Genomic DNA, 13,280 nt, shown 5'->3' on the forward strand with positions numbered 1-13,280 from the left:
CCTGTACTAGTAACTATGATAAGATGCAGATTGTGACATCCTGCCATGTGAAAAGGCCAAAGCAAATTTAAGGGTTTCTGAAGATGTGGGTGAATAAAAATTCTGTGGTCCCAAGCACAGACAGATGAGAACCTCTGCTCTCAATCCTCTATGTAGTTCAAAATACAATGCCGAGTGAGAAAATAAAGAGAAGTCCTTAGTGTTCGACCCCCCAATCCCAGCCAGTTTTGATAGCTTGCAGTATCTTAGGTTTCTATATTGGCGTGTCTACAAATCAATGTTTCAGCCATGCTAAAAAAGTGAGCTCAGTGAGCCTGTGGGGCTTTAACGCCCACTGTGGGAAGTGATGGTTACCAAGCCCATCAAGGTTTTCACCAGTGGGATGACATGATGAAACTGGTACTTACGTAAGTAGAATGTGGAGGGAGACCTTTAAACATTCTACAGAACTCTGCCTGGCATAAGCCGGTGGCAGTGAGGACAAGGACTATGCTAGGTAGGTTCTGGTTACTGCCTGGGATCGAGGTTCTTTAGTAGGAAAGGAAGAAGTAAGAGACTCTGGAGGGTCTAGCCTAGCATTTGTAATGTGCTTTTCACTGACAGCCATTGCGAGTTCATGAGGCGGGATCTTAGTCTTCATTTGCAGTTCCTTGGATAAGGATTGTAAATACTTGTACTGGCCACTTTTTTTGACAACTTTGGTTGGTTGGCTCATTTACCACCTGGCAGGTACTTTGGTGTCTAGAGACCAGACTACATCAGCTCCCCTGTCGCAGAACCAGGGTCGCATACAGACCACTGACCATCATCTCTCCAGTCCTTCCTATACTTTCCTAACGCAAATAGGAAGCACTGGTAGATGCTCATGTGCAGCAGTGACACGGAGTTTGGGTGTCTAAGCACGGCACTGCAGTGCTGAGGTGCTTTTGGGAAGCTACGTGCCCAAAGGTGCAAACATGAGGCGATCCAAACTCCATCAAATTACACAAACCCCACAAACCGGATTTCTTCTTCTTTTTTTTAAAAGAAACGCTTGCTCTGAAAGCACAGCTCTGGTTTTAAGTAGCACTATTTCTATGGGATTTCACTCATTTCAGGTTCTTTTTTTCTAATTCCTGGTTCCAAAGTCATAGCGTTGCAGCTCTTTGATTCATCAGATTTTATTCTTCACTATCTCTGTATAGAGGCTAGTCATGAAGATGCTCCTGTTTGCTGTGGGGAATTTTCCTCTACCCCAGCCAATTTCACCCATTTATTAGCCAGGGGAAGGGAAAGCGCCGTGGTTTATGGACATTTCTCTGCTGATACAGCTTTTAGGATCAAATGTTTTTATTTTGGATAATTAAAATATTGGATACTGTTGTGGAAGTGTACTTGTACTCTGAGGACTGAGTGTCTTTTTTGTTTGTTTATCTCTTGGTTTTCTGAGACAGGGTTTCTCTGTGCAGCCCTGGCTATCCTAGAACTCGATTTGTAGACCAGACTGGCTTTGAACTTAAGAGATCAGCCTGCCTTCTGCTGCCTGAGTGTTGGGATTAAAGATGTGCACCACAACCACTTGATTGAGGACTGAGCATCTCACAGAAAAGTGGAGCTCATGCAATGCCTGAGCACATAATTATGTATGAGGATTGTTTTAGCTATCAGTTTTTTTTTCATGCTTTCATTTGAATAAACTGAGCACAAGTGGAAGCTAGAGAATGGTATAGAACTGGCCACTGTGTATAGAGGCTCAGAGCCACACTGGAGATGCGGTGGTACTCACACCTCACAGTTCTCAATTCACTAGAGGTGGTGTGGTTGTGTATGAGGAACATAAACATTTACGAGTCATAGAGGTCGATACTATCTGAGCAAAGCACAGAAACTTAAAAACATTCTAATGTCACCTAAAGAGGTATTCAAACACTATGTAATATTAAAAATTACTTAGGTAAATATTCAATTACTAAATTTAAACATAGGCTGAGAGACAGGAGAACTTCATGATGTATTCTCCTGAGTCCAGATAACATTACCAAACATGAGACAAGACAACACTCACTTTATTGAAGAACCAGTGTCAGTTGGTGCCATGCTTTTATTCAAATGAAAGGGGAACTACACTGTACCAGGAACAAGCAAGCCTGAGAGCACGCACGGGTCCTCTGCAGCGCTCAGGAGTGGACAGGAGCAAGCCACACACTGCACATTGCCCAACAGTGTCCATGAGTCACATCAAAGAAGGGGACTCTGGCTTTAAGCAGCCAAATAAAAACAATAGTCCTCCTAAAACAAAACTGAGAAGCTGAGAGGAAAACTTTAGAAGTTGTTTAGAAGTGGTAAGTAGCTGGAGTTGACAGGCCACACTGGTTACCATGACAAGGATTTGGCAAATTTAACTGAGTAGTTACCATGGTAATCTGACCTCCAACGATGACAATGCTTGTGTTTCAGTAAGGTTGATGGGAATATCCAAACTTTATGGAATGGCATATCTTCATTTGTATAATTCTAAAACATAATTTAAAAAGCTGCACCATAATAAAAAAAATCTGCAGACTAAAGAAATATATCTGTATTCCTTTTGCATTAATAAAGTAAAATCTTACACTGAGAGCAATGAATTTTGTGGCAATATTCACATCACACCTTTGGACACTAGACATTCCGCTCAGTTGCTGGATATACAGATGTAAGAACGAAGACAGGCGAGGTCAGTGTTCATTAGTTCTTTCAATGTCCTGCATTTGACTTTTCTTTATTCAATACTCAGGTGGCAGCAAGGAGACCACTTTGATAGGGAAAAGACCTTGGTTAGTAATAGAAAATGCTTATTAAATTTCTTTGTCTATAGTTCACTTTGTTTTGATTAAGTTTGTTTATAACTTTTAAACTAGTCTTATCCTAAGGTTGTCTTTCTTTGCCCATTTCCTTCTAATTGTGATAAAAACTGGTGTCTGAAAGGTAAAATGTGAAATTCCCCATTTTTAATATTTATATATACACAGTATGTATACATTTAAAATATAAGAGTTACATATCCTGGTCTCTCACATGCAAGCAGTAGATCACAAATAGTTTTGAGCTACACATACATTTTGCACAGGTATTGGAAAAAAATCTGTGAAAATTTTTTTACAGTTTTAACAAATATACATAAATATAAGAACATAAATTACAGTAAAATATTGACAGCATTTGAGAAAATGTTGAAAACCCAGATGCACTGATACCTAAAGGCTTTGTAATAGAAAAGTACAGCTCGGGGACTTCCTGTTCCATTCTTCTTATTAAATAAGTAAATACATCACATGAGACATGAGTTCCCGCTCTAAACAACTTAATTAGAGAAATGTACACATTTCATCTCTATCTCATGAAAGAAAACAAACTACTCTCACTTAGAGACAATGTCTTCCCCACTAGTGTACACGCTGTCACAACACTGAAACATAAAGGTCACACAATCAATCATTCAAGTCTTTTCCTGAGAATGAAGTTTTCCCCCAACTAACCCTCTGGTATGCTTGCTAAAGAAGAAAGATCGTGTAGAGGAGATTTCAAGTGTGTCCTTAATCTAAGCTGTTCCACTGGAAAAGGATTAAAAAGAAAGAAAACCCAGTATAAGTAAGATAACATGAAGCTACTTTCAAATCAAAATGTAGCCCTTTGTGCATGTTTAAAAATTCTAAATATAATTTCTCTATCAGTTATAAATATAAAGGCCTCCGGAGCTGCCCAGGAAGCCGTACATCTCCATACTGAAAGGCAGCACTCATGTGTCACTCACTTCTGCCAGCTTGTAAAGCGACGTACTTTAAAAGAAATAGAAAGGGGTTTGTTATTGTCGTTGTTAAAAGTACAATCTAATTTATTCTGAGTTGGCCATAAGTGGTGTAGAAACGGTACTGATTTAATCAGCAGCTTCTTACAGGATACTCTGGGTTAGCTTGTGTGGTCTGCAGGGAACCCAGTAGCAGCTTTTATAACAGCTCCTTACTAATACAGAAATGTTAATACTTGTGTGAATAATAAATACAGAATGTAAATACTTAGAAGGATTTTTGCAAACGCTGTAACACCATCAGAACATGAGGGCTACTGTAAAACTAACACTAGTGTTTCTCTTAACATCATATGAAAGGTGCAAGTTACTTCTCACTGGGAACTTTCTACTTTCATGATCTCCACAAAAAACAAACACAAAGGCAGCTTAGAATAACCCCCAGGAGAGAGAACAGGAGACAACAACAACAAAACCATTTGAAGATGTGCACACATAGTACAGGGTTAAAAAAAAACCACATAATTGTCATCTAGCCACACCTCAAGCTTATGTCCCACTGTGTCCATGAGAATTCAGTGCTTCAAGTTCTCTAACACAGGCAGGCGAACCTGGTAACATACAAACCTCCGTTTGTGAATCAAAACATTTCCTTCATCACGTGGACTTATCCCCTAGTAAGAATCTTCTGCACTCCAAATACTGTGATTACATTCCAGTTGTTCACAACAACAGAGTTAAGGTCCAGTTTTAATTGATAAAAATCTTGTTGGCAATTAGAAAGATTTTCTATAGGCAGGAAAGACGAAGTACAAATTTACCACAAAGGTTCTGAAGCAAGCACTCCTGCCTCCTATGTTTTAGTAGGTAAGAGTTTTTTGGGTGTTACTGGTCTTTTGGTCTGCCATAAGTGGCTATGAATGGTAATTGCATCCACACTAGCAGATAAAGTTTTAGCAGGTATGTGGCTAAACTGTTTTCTGTCAGAATTGTACTTGTAAAGTCCCTCAATCATCTTTTTAGTGATAGATTTAGGACCTATCCCAGTCAGTTTATTGATTTCTTCAGTTTCTGGGCAGTAAGTATACAAAGACCTGAACTGGCAGCCTGAATCCCGGAACAAGATTAAGAAGTTGTTGGCATCTGACTTCTCCATTTCCTTTAGAACAGAAAACAAAAACAAGGTAACAGTGAAGGTGTGACATTTTACTGAACGTTTATATACAGTCTAAAACCAAACTTTCTATTAGTATTTTGGCAGTAGTGGGGATCGCCTACACGTGCTAAGTAGGTGTTCTGCCACTGTACGCTACCGACACATTTTAAAGTCTCTCCATGGCTTTTAAGTAAACCTGTAAGTCTTCCAGAACTCTTAGAGTAACTCCATCTAATACTGACACATATCAGTGCAGACCCTTCTCATGCTGCCCAACTCTAGTGGCCTGACACAGTATCTCCCCTTCACCCTTCCATACAGAAGAGTCCGTAAGTTGGGAAAGGCCCCTAAATGTAATTTTCATGAGAATATACTTACCTCTAGTATTTTTTTCTTCTGACCTTCATTTACTTTTCCAGCCAAACAGCAATGAGCTAAAGCATTCTGTATTATGTGTTTATTGGATTTTGCACTAGGTTCCTTGTAAAGCTTTGGTCCTGCAGAAAACAATTACAACAGTTATAGAAATAACATTTCCAAGACAGAAAGTCAGTTTTCCATGCCGGAACTGCCACACTGCTGACTCTCCAAGTGAGTACTGAGCTCTGACTGAAAGCTGCTTCTGGACCAATAGCCTGGCTGTCCTGGAACTCCTCAGCTACACCAGGCTGGACCAATAGCCTGGCTGTCCTGGAACTCCTCAGCTATACCAGGCTGGACCAATAGCCTGGCTGTCCTAGAACTCCTCAGCTACACCAGGCTGGACCAATAGCCTGGCTGTCATAGAACTCCTCAGCTAGACCAGGCTGGCCTCAAACTCACAGAGATTTGCCTGCTTCTGCCTCCCAAGTGCTGGAATCAAAGGCACATACCACCATGTCCAGCTCTTATGGTGTGGCTACACTCCAAGTACAACATGGTTTTATTTACACAGGACACATTTGGAGGATGTTCTTGTGGCTTTTGACGCTGTCCCATGAAGGCAGTGTTAGAAATAAGATATTGCTTGTAACTGTTAACACTGTCTCCTTAATCTTCCCAGTCTGGCTAGATTACTTCCTGGTGAGCTTAAAGTATAAAGGGCCCAAGAGTAACTCTTAGTTTCCTTTAGTTTTCTTGAGACTGACTCATATTACTTTAAGTCCTGGCTGGCCTGGAAATAACTATGCAGTCCAGGCTGGCCTCAAACTCATGGCCACCCTCTTCAGGTTACCGTTAGAAGCCACCATACTTGGCTTTAGCTTGTAAAAAGTCAGAAGGTAGTCTTGGGAGATAGCTCAGTCAGTCAGCATTTTTCTTGCAAGCACAAGGATGTGAGTTCAACCCCCCCCCCCCCAAGAACCCACACTATATTAAAAAAAAAGTATTGCTGAGGTGAAGACAGGCAAATGAAACCATTTCAAGAACACACAGTTGGATGCGGTGGCATATGCCTTTAATACCAGTATTTAGAAAACAGGTAGTTCAAGGCTAGCCAGGGTACATAGTAAGACCATGTTTAAAAATACAAAGGCAACACCAGCACACACAGCAGCAGTCTTCTGGTTCTGCACGTGCACACAAACATGAAGAGAACCATTTTTCCCAGGCTGTTCAGACTGTTTACGTTTACAAAGGCAGAGGGGCACCATGGGAACACTGTCTAATCTCACACTAAGCTGTCGCTCACACTGGGGCTGCAGAGGTGGCGCTGGCCGCTGGCTTTCCCACAGTACTTGGGTTTGATTCCCAGCATCCACACAGTGGCTCATAACCATCTCTAACTCTAGCCCCAGGGGATCTGATACCTTCCTGATGCAGACACCAGGTATGCAAGTGAAGAGCAGACATGCACATGGGCAAAACACTCATACACATGAAATAAATTAGATAGGATCGAGAGAGGGGGAAGAGAGGGAGGGAGAGGGATGGAGGGAAGTGGGGGAGAGGGGAGGAGTCAGATTGACCATAGGAATTTGTACCACATAGCTAAAGAGTAAAGAGGGGAGGGGGAAGCCAGATAGTAAATATAGTTTCTAACTGGTTCTTGACTACTGAAGGCGTGGTAAGGCATCCAGCTCTACAAAACTGCAGGTGCACTGGACCGTCTCCTCCTCCTGCTGTCCCCATCCCATTTCTTTCCTGGTCCTTCACCATGCACAGGTGCCCGTCTCCTCACTCCCACCTCTGCTCCCTGCTCTCTGCGTGTCTTTAGCTGGCTTTGCTCAGTGCTGTCCACCCACAGAGGCTGGAAGAGGAGCTGGAGGGAAGAGGGACAGTGAGGATGGCACCTCCTAGATCTAATGCCCTTATCTTTAGATTCCCTTGACATTAGCAGCATTATTATTTTGGTGCTAGGAATTAAGATCAGCTCCTCATGCAAATAGGCAAACACTTCCCAGTAAGCTTTATCTTTTTTTAATTTTGAGACGGTCTCATTAAGTTATAACTGAAGTCTGGATGTTATGGAGAGTTACGACATCCTTATGGAACAGAATCTCCTTCACACAGTTATGAGGAACAATATTTTGTTGATGAAACTTCTCTAAGGTTTCTTTGAGCCCAAATTATCACACAGACATGGCCAGTAATATGGGCAGGTGGCATCTAAGTTACATCTTTAGTTTTATTTAGAACCCTACCTTACTCACCAGGGATGAGTCACCACCTCCTTCAGTGGGGCTGCATCACTGAAAGGCCCGCACCTCAGAGTGACCCCTTTCCTTACTGTACCACATGCTGTGTCTGTGACGCACGGTGACCCTGTAACCCCTGTACCCACCCCCCCATGCTCCCCTGAAATGTTCACACTAACCTGTGTATTCTGTTCCAGAAGCCACTGAAGAAGTTGTGGATGCATTTTCCCAGTCTTTCTCGCCATTCCGACTGCCACAACGACTTGGAGATAAGAAGCCTTCTACAGACTCTGACCTAAACAATGAATATCTTACATTTTATGTTTCAGAAAAAAGCATCTTTGAGCTCCTGCGGATGCATGGGAAAGTATCAACCAAACCAAACTACAGCTTTAAAATGAGGTGGTGCCAATATGGCATCTTTATGGCACAGTAGGCACACTGTAAATGTCTGTTGGAATGACTGTTTCCATATGAAAACTGGTGACTAGCACAACGGAGTGGTGAGACAGGGTCCAGTCTGAGCTCCTGGGCCCCAGAAGCACTCTTTTTTGATGTGTGTCTTCTAAGTCAAGGCGACACTGATCTTTCAAGTCTATATGCTAGAGAAAGAGTACGTGGGTCCGTATAGCTATGAGTTAGATACAAATGCTCCAAAATGTTACATTCAAATAAGTAAGTGACTTTGGGATTATTCTAATGTCGTCTTCAATGAGAAGACAGATTTTATTTTTCTCTACGATTAAATCCTAGTCATATTAGCAACTATTTGTATAAAAATACTATTAGTGTTTATAGCTTATAAAGTATTAATATTAATTCAAATTCTAAAAGAGCACTGAAAAGTAAATAGATCATTTATAACTATATAATATTATATATCTATATATGATTATATAGACTACATAATTAATAACTATTATATATATTATATATAATAATAACTATATTGTATGTGTGTATATGTGTGTGCATGTGCATACAGTGACATGCAGAAGGTTTAAGGGTGACTTGCTGAAATCATTTCTCTCCTTTCACCACGTTGGTCTCCGGGACTAAACTCAGGTCATCAGGCAAGGTGGTAGATGCCGCTAACCTACCGAGCCACCTTAGTGGCTCCACCTCATAGCATTTCAACCGAAAGTCTTAAATCAGCAAAGCTAAAAATCTGTGATGCTTCACTTATTATAAAATATAAAATAACTAAATAATTTTTATTTACATTTTTATATAATTTCGAGTATCACATTCTTTCCTGTGAAAAACATTCAAAAGCTCTGGGCTTACCTTGGCGTCCTCTTGCCTGAATGAACACTCTCGTTATCACCTGTGTTCAGCGATGCCAAAGAGAGGCTAGAGACTGAAAAGACACGGTAAATTCGTGATCCTGAACAAAAACAGAATTGGAAATGTAAAAGAAGAAACTAGGAAAGAGTCTGTTCATTAGATAACACCAGCAATGATAATTGGACTTTTGTCATTTCTTTTTTTCTTTACTCTGAATCTAAGCACACAGTATGTTGCATACATATATCCATCCACAACTTTAACTAAGAATCAAGTTTTAGGCAACAATAAAACTAATGTGCTGTTTCAAAAGTAAAGTGGTTAGGTGACCTGATACCCTGACCAGGTTTTTTTTCAAAAAAGAAACATATATTTTGCAATATCTAATTCCTCCATGCAAAATTAGCTTACAAATTTCTTCCAATGATTTTTAGTTTTGGTTTTTTCAATTACATGAATTTTTACCTGCATGTATGTATACGTACTGCCTGTATACCTGGTGTCCATGAGGCTAGAAGATGGTGTTGGACCTCCTGGAATTATGAGCCACTGGCTGTGAACTATTATGTGGGTGCTGGGAACTGAATGCTTGTCCTCTGCAGAGCAGCAAGCACTCCTAACCACTCAGTTATCACACTAGTCCCAGCCGCCTCTTCAGCACAGCAGCCAATATTATAAATCAGAGAGTCTCACCAAACCAGGCTCACTCCTGTAGCCTCAGCATGTGGAATACTGAAGCAGAACTGCTGGCTGGAGGCCAGCTCATGCTGAAGAGCACGTATAAAAGCCAAGCTTCACTGCCTGGTCAATTTTAGGTTATCCCTTCTACCCCCAATCCAGAATAACTTTTAATAATAAGTTCTAGTAAGTTTTGGGGTGATAGGTATAAAATCTAGAGCCTCAGGATATTAGGTAAGACCTCAACTTTTTTATCTTCAGGTCTAACTGTAGAAATTCTCAGAAATTTTCCATGGCACTACATTAAATAAAATGGCTAAGAATTATGTATATTGAATTTTTTAACTCTAAGAAATTATAATTTTCAATTTTTGACTATTTGTGTCTAAAAGGGGGACTTTTGAAATCTTGCCCTGATGTTCTTTACTGTCCAGACAGGTGTCTAAGGAGAAAGTCAATGGCAGAGCTCTTAACCTCACATGTAAGGTCCTGGATTAGGTCCTCTAGAATAGTGCTAACAAAAATATAGGTGTGTTTCTTATACTTTGCATGCACGAGACATTTATCCTCAATTTATGTTTTTAAACATGAGTTAATGCCTTGGGGACATAGTGTACTTGCTTGAATACTACCTGCCATTCAAGCACAAAGCCCTGGATTCAGTCCCCAAACTGCATCAGAAAGGGGGCGTAGTACATGCCTGCGATCCCAGCACTTCTGGGGCAGAGGTAAGAGGATCAGAAGTTCAAGGTTATCTTTGGCTATACAGTGAGTTTGAGGTTAGCCGAAGCTGTACGAGACCTTGTCTTGTTGGGGGCTTGGGGGAGGGAGGTCATTACATCTGCAGATTCACATTTAGCATTCACATTTGATCTACTGGATATATGCATGCACACACAATGTACCTGGATTAAATACAAATTTCCTTTGCTTATTTTGGCTTTCCAAATAAGGCCATGCATCACTTCAAACTATGGATCCAATTTAGTATTACCAAAGCACTGTCAAGTTAGTACAACAAAGCAAGCTGGTGTTGATGAACAGACCTCCTCATAGCTGACTGGTGTTACCTGGAGGGCCTTTGATTGGTGTTTTGGGAGATTCTATATGATCTCTGTGAATAGATTTTGGCCGCTGTTTTTTCTGTTTGGCCACCTGAGGTCGAGGCTTGATTACTGTATCCATGTCTTCCATTAGCTTCAGCTGTTTTCGTCTCATGTATTCCTGCCTAATAAACTCTCTCCGTGCTCGCTCATCTTCTTTCTTCTGACGTTCTTCTTCAGTTTTTCGTCTAAGAAACCAAATGGCTGAATTGGCTATTTTGTATACCAAATACAAATGACACTGGAAAGAGTCACATGTTTGATGGGAGGAAAATATTTCAGAACCTTGGGGAAAACATAGTTGGCTTAAAATGTCCTTGAGAAAATTTAAAATGTTGGTCATTTCTCTCTCTCATTCTGTGTGTTTCTCAGTGAAGGTATTTTAACTGAATGGTTTTTAAACATTAGTATAATTTTTAATTTTAAACATTAGTATAATTGTTAAAGTTAATACTCCTTTACTCTGACAAGCAACATGAACAGTTTGAAATTCTAAAACCACCCACAATCAACAATGGTCTCTGCTTTTTATCTCCCACAACATTCCTGAAGAATCCTGTTACTCCTGTGTTGACAGACCCCTGTCCTGTAGGCACACTTGTAGCTCTCTCTAAGAAGCCCCAAGTCTTGATGCTGAACAGTGAGCAGCATCCTCACCTCGTCTCCTCTTTCTTATGCTCCATTTCTGCTTCCAGTTGCTGCTTCCGAAGCTGCGTCTCTTTCTCTCTTCTCAACCGTTTCTCCAGCAAAGCTGCTCGTTTCATGGCCATATCATTCTCTGCCTTTTGATCATCCTAAGAGCAGAAAGAGTAAACACTTAGATTCTACTACTTTCATTCATCTTTGCCACATCTTATAGTTACTATTTTATCTGAAAATCTGAACTAATTACAACCCTACCAAATGTGGACATGATTCACAAAATGTTAAGAAATCCTTAAACTTAATGGCATCAAAAGAAAAAAGAAGAAACAAGTGCATTCTTATTTTGTTTCAGTTTGTGTATGTGTGCACATGCATGCCACAGTGCATGTGTGGAGGCTGGCAGGTAACCTGCAGGAGTCTGTTCTCTCTCACCAGGCTTGGTGTGAACAGCCTTTAGGTGGTGGACCACCTCATGGCCTGCAAACAACTGTTTACATAAATTACAATCTGTGCCCTCGTGTGCCCATGCATTCATGCTATGGCACCCATATGGAAATCAGAAGACACTTGCAAAAGCTGGTTCTCTTCCTCAACAACGTTAGTCCCGGGGAGCAAACTCAGACTGTCAGACTTGACAGCAAGTGTCTTCCCCACTCAATCATTGCACTGGCCACCAAATAATTTGTTTTCATCCTAACTAACAACTTAGAGTAGCAGAATTGGTTCCCATTTTTAAAAAAATCACATTTAAATTATAATGAAAAATCAGATAAAAAGCATTCCAAAACTTGCCACCAAATGTCATGTCACACGAATGTCACATGAATGTGGCATGGGCTTGTCTCCAATTTAGTTTTTGTTTTTTTTCAGCTGAGGTACCAACAGTCTGACTGAAGAAGAGCTAGGCATCATTTCCTTTTCTGAAATTCTGTCATTCTCAGAGTTGATCAGTTCCCAGAACGCTGCCTCTACGGTGCAGTGCTCATAATTCAAGCGAGGCATAAGGCACAAGCAGCAGAGCCAATTCACTGTCCTGCTGATTCCTAGGGGTATTTTATGTTTTGGTGACTAATGCATTTGCATTGTGCTGGACATCACAGATGTGGAATCACACAGGAAGAGGGACTTTTGTCTTTTTTTTTTTTTTTTTTTTTTTTGCCTAGGAGCCCAGGGATAGATTTTATGGTGAACAGAAAAAGCCTGAAGATACATCAAACCCATCAGCTTAACCATTCATTTCTGCATCTAGCTAACCAACCATACATACTATGCTATGCTTTGGGTAAAAAGAACCAGTGCCTCTGTGTGTTCATAGTCTAAGTGAGAAAGAACAGAAAAACAGGGTAACTAAAAACTATGGATTCTAAGTGCAGTGTCAGTATACTCAGGACCCACAGAGACACATGGTGGAGACATGAACAGTCTACAGGAAAGAGTTAAACAACAATCTAGAAGCTACAAGAAGAGTCTAAACAAGTAAGTCTGGGTTATTCTGCCCAAGTCCTTGAGTTGTGCTAAGGTTTGAACTTTATAAACACTTGCCCAAAATGATGGAGGACATAGGTTCACTATTCAGAACCATATTTAATATAAATAAGGCATCTCTAGTGGAGACAGTAGCATAAAGAACAGGACGGCATGAGTAGAAGCTAGGGACCCACGTAAGAAATTATACCCATGTCCAGGAGATGGAATCTACAGGATGTCAAAGAATGCAGATACGCTGAGGATGCTCCTGCCCCTCCTCCCATTTCTTTTCTGAGGAAGGAAAAATGGTAGCAAAGGTCTCTAAGCCTGCACACAAAACTTTGCTATGTATTAGTAGTAGTCTATTTAAAAAACAGTACTTCTACATGATTAACAGACAAAACCTGACTTACATCCAAGTTTCTAAATATTGAGAGAGGGCTAAGGGACAAGCATCCTGAGAAAATTTAAAATAATCACAATAAAACAAGCAAACCCCACTGTCTCAGTAGTCGGTGTGCGTGCTTCTCCCACTGTGCTGCACACGTCACCTATCCTAAACT

General features: G+C 40.7%; 1 protein-coding gene across 4 annotated transcripts in view; it reads right to left on the minus strand.

The window, feature by feature from the left end:
* Window positions 1-2,028: 2,028 nt before the first annotated feature.
* The window catches only part of Camsap2 (calmodulin regulated spectrin associated protein family member 2), a 74,906-nt gene continuing 63,654 nt past the window's right edge, over window positions 2,029-13,280 (minus strand). For 2 of the 4 annotated variants that reach the window (XM_031384035.1, XM_031384041.1), the window contains 6 exons: window positions 11,263-11,399; window positions 10,573-10,793; window positions 8,825-8,897; window positions 7,717-7,832; window positions 5,301-5,419; window positions 2,029-4,925 (listed from right to left, as the gene is read on the minus strand). In XM_031384035.1, the coding sequence (XP_031239895.1) occupies window positions 4,620-4,925; window positions 5,301-5,419; window positions 7,717-7,832; window positions 8,825-8,897; window positions 10,573-10,793; window positions 11,263-11,399 (972 nt within the window). In that variant the 3' untranslated portion in view covers window positions 2,029-4,619. Of the gene's footprint in view, window positions 4,926-5,300; window positions 5,420-7,716; window positions 7,833-8,824; window positions 8,925-10,572; window positions 10,794-11,262; window positions 11,400-13,280 lie in introns of all 4 variants that reach the window. The other 2 variants (XM_031384038.1, XM_031384030.1) reach the window with 2 other exon arrangements.

This window comes from Mastomys coucha, unplaced genomic scaffold, assembly GCF_008632895.1.
Source record: "Mastomys coucha isolate ucsf_1 unplaced genomic scaffold, UCSF_Mcou_1 pScaffold1, whole genome shotgun sequence".
Classification (NCBI taxonomy): Eukaryota; Metazoa; Chordata; class Mammalia; order Rodentia; family Muridae; genus Mastomys; species Mastomys coucha.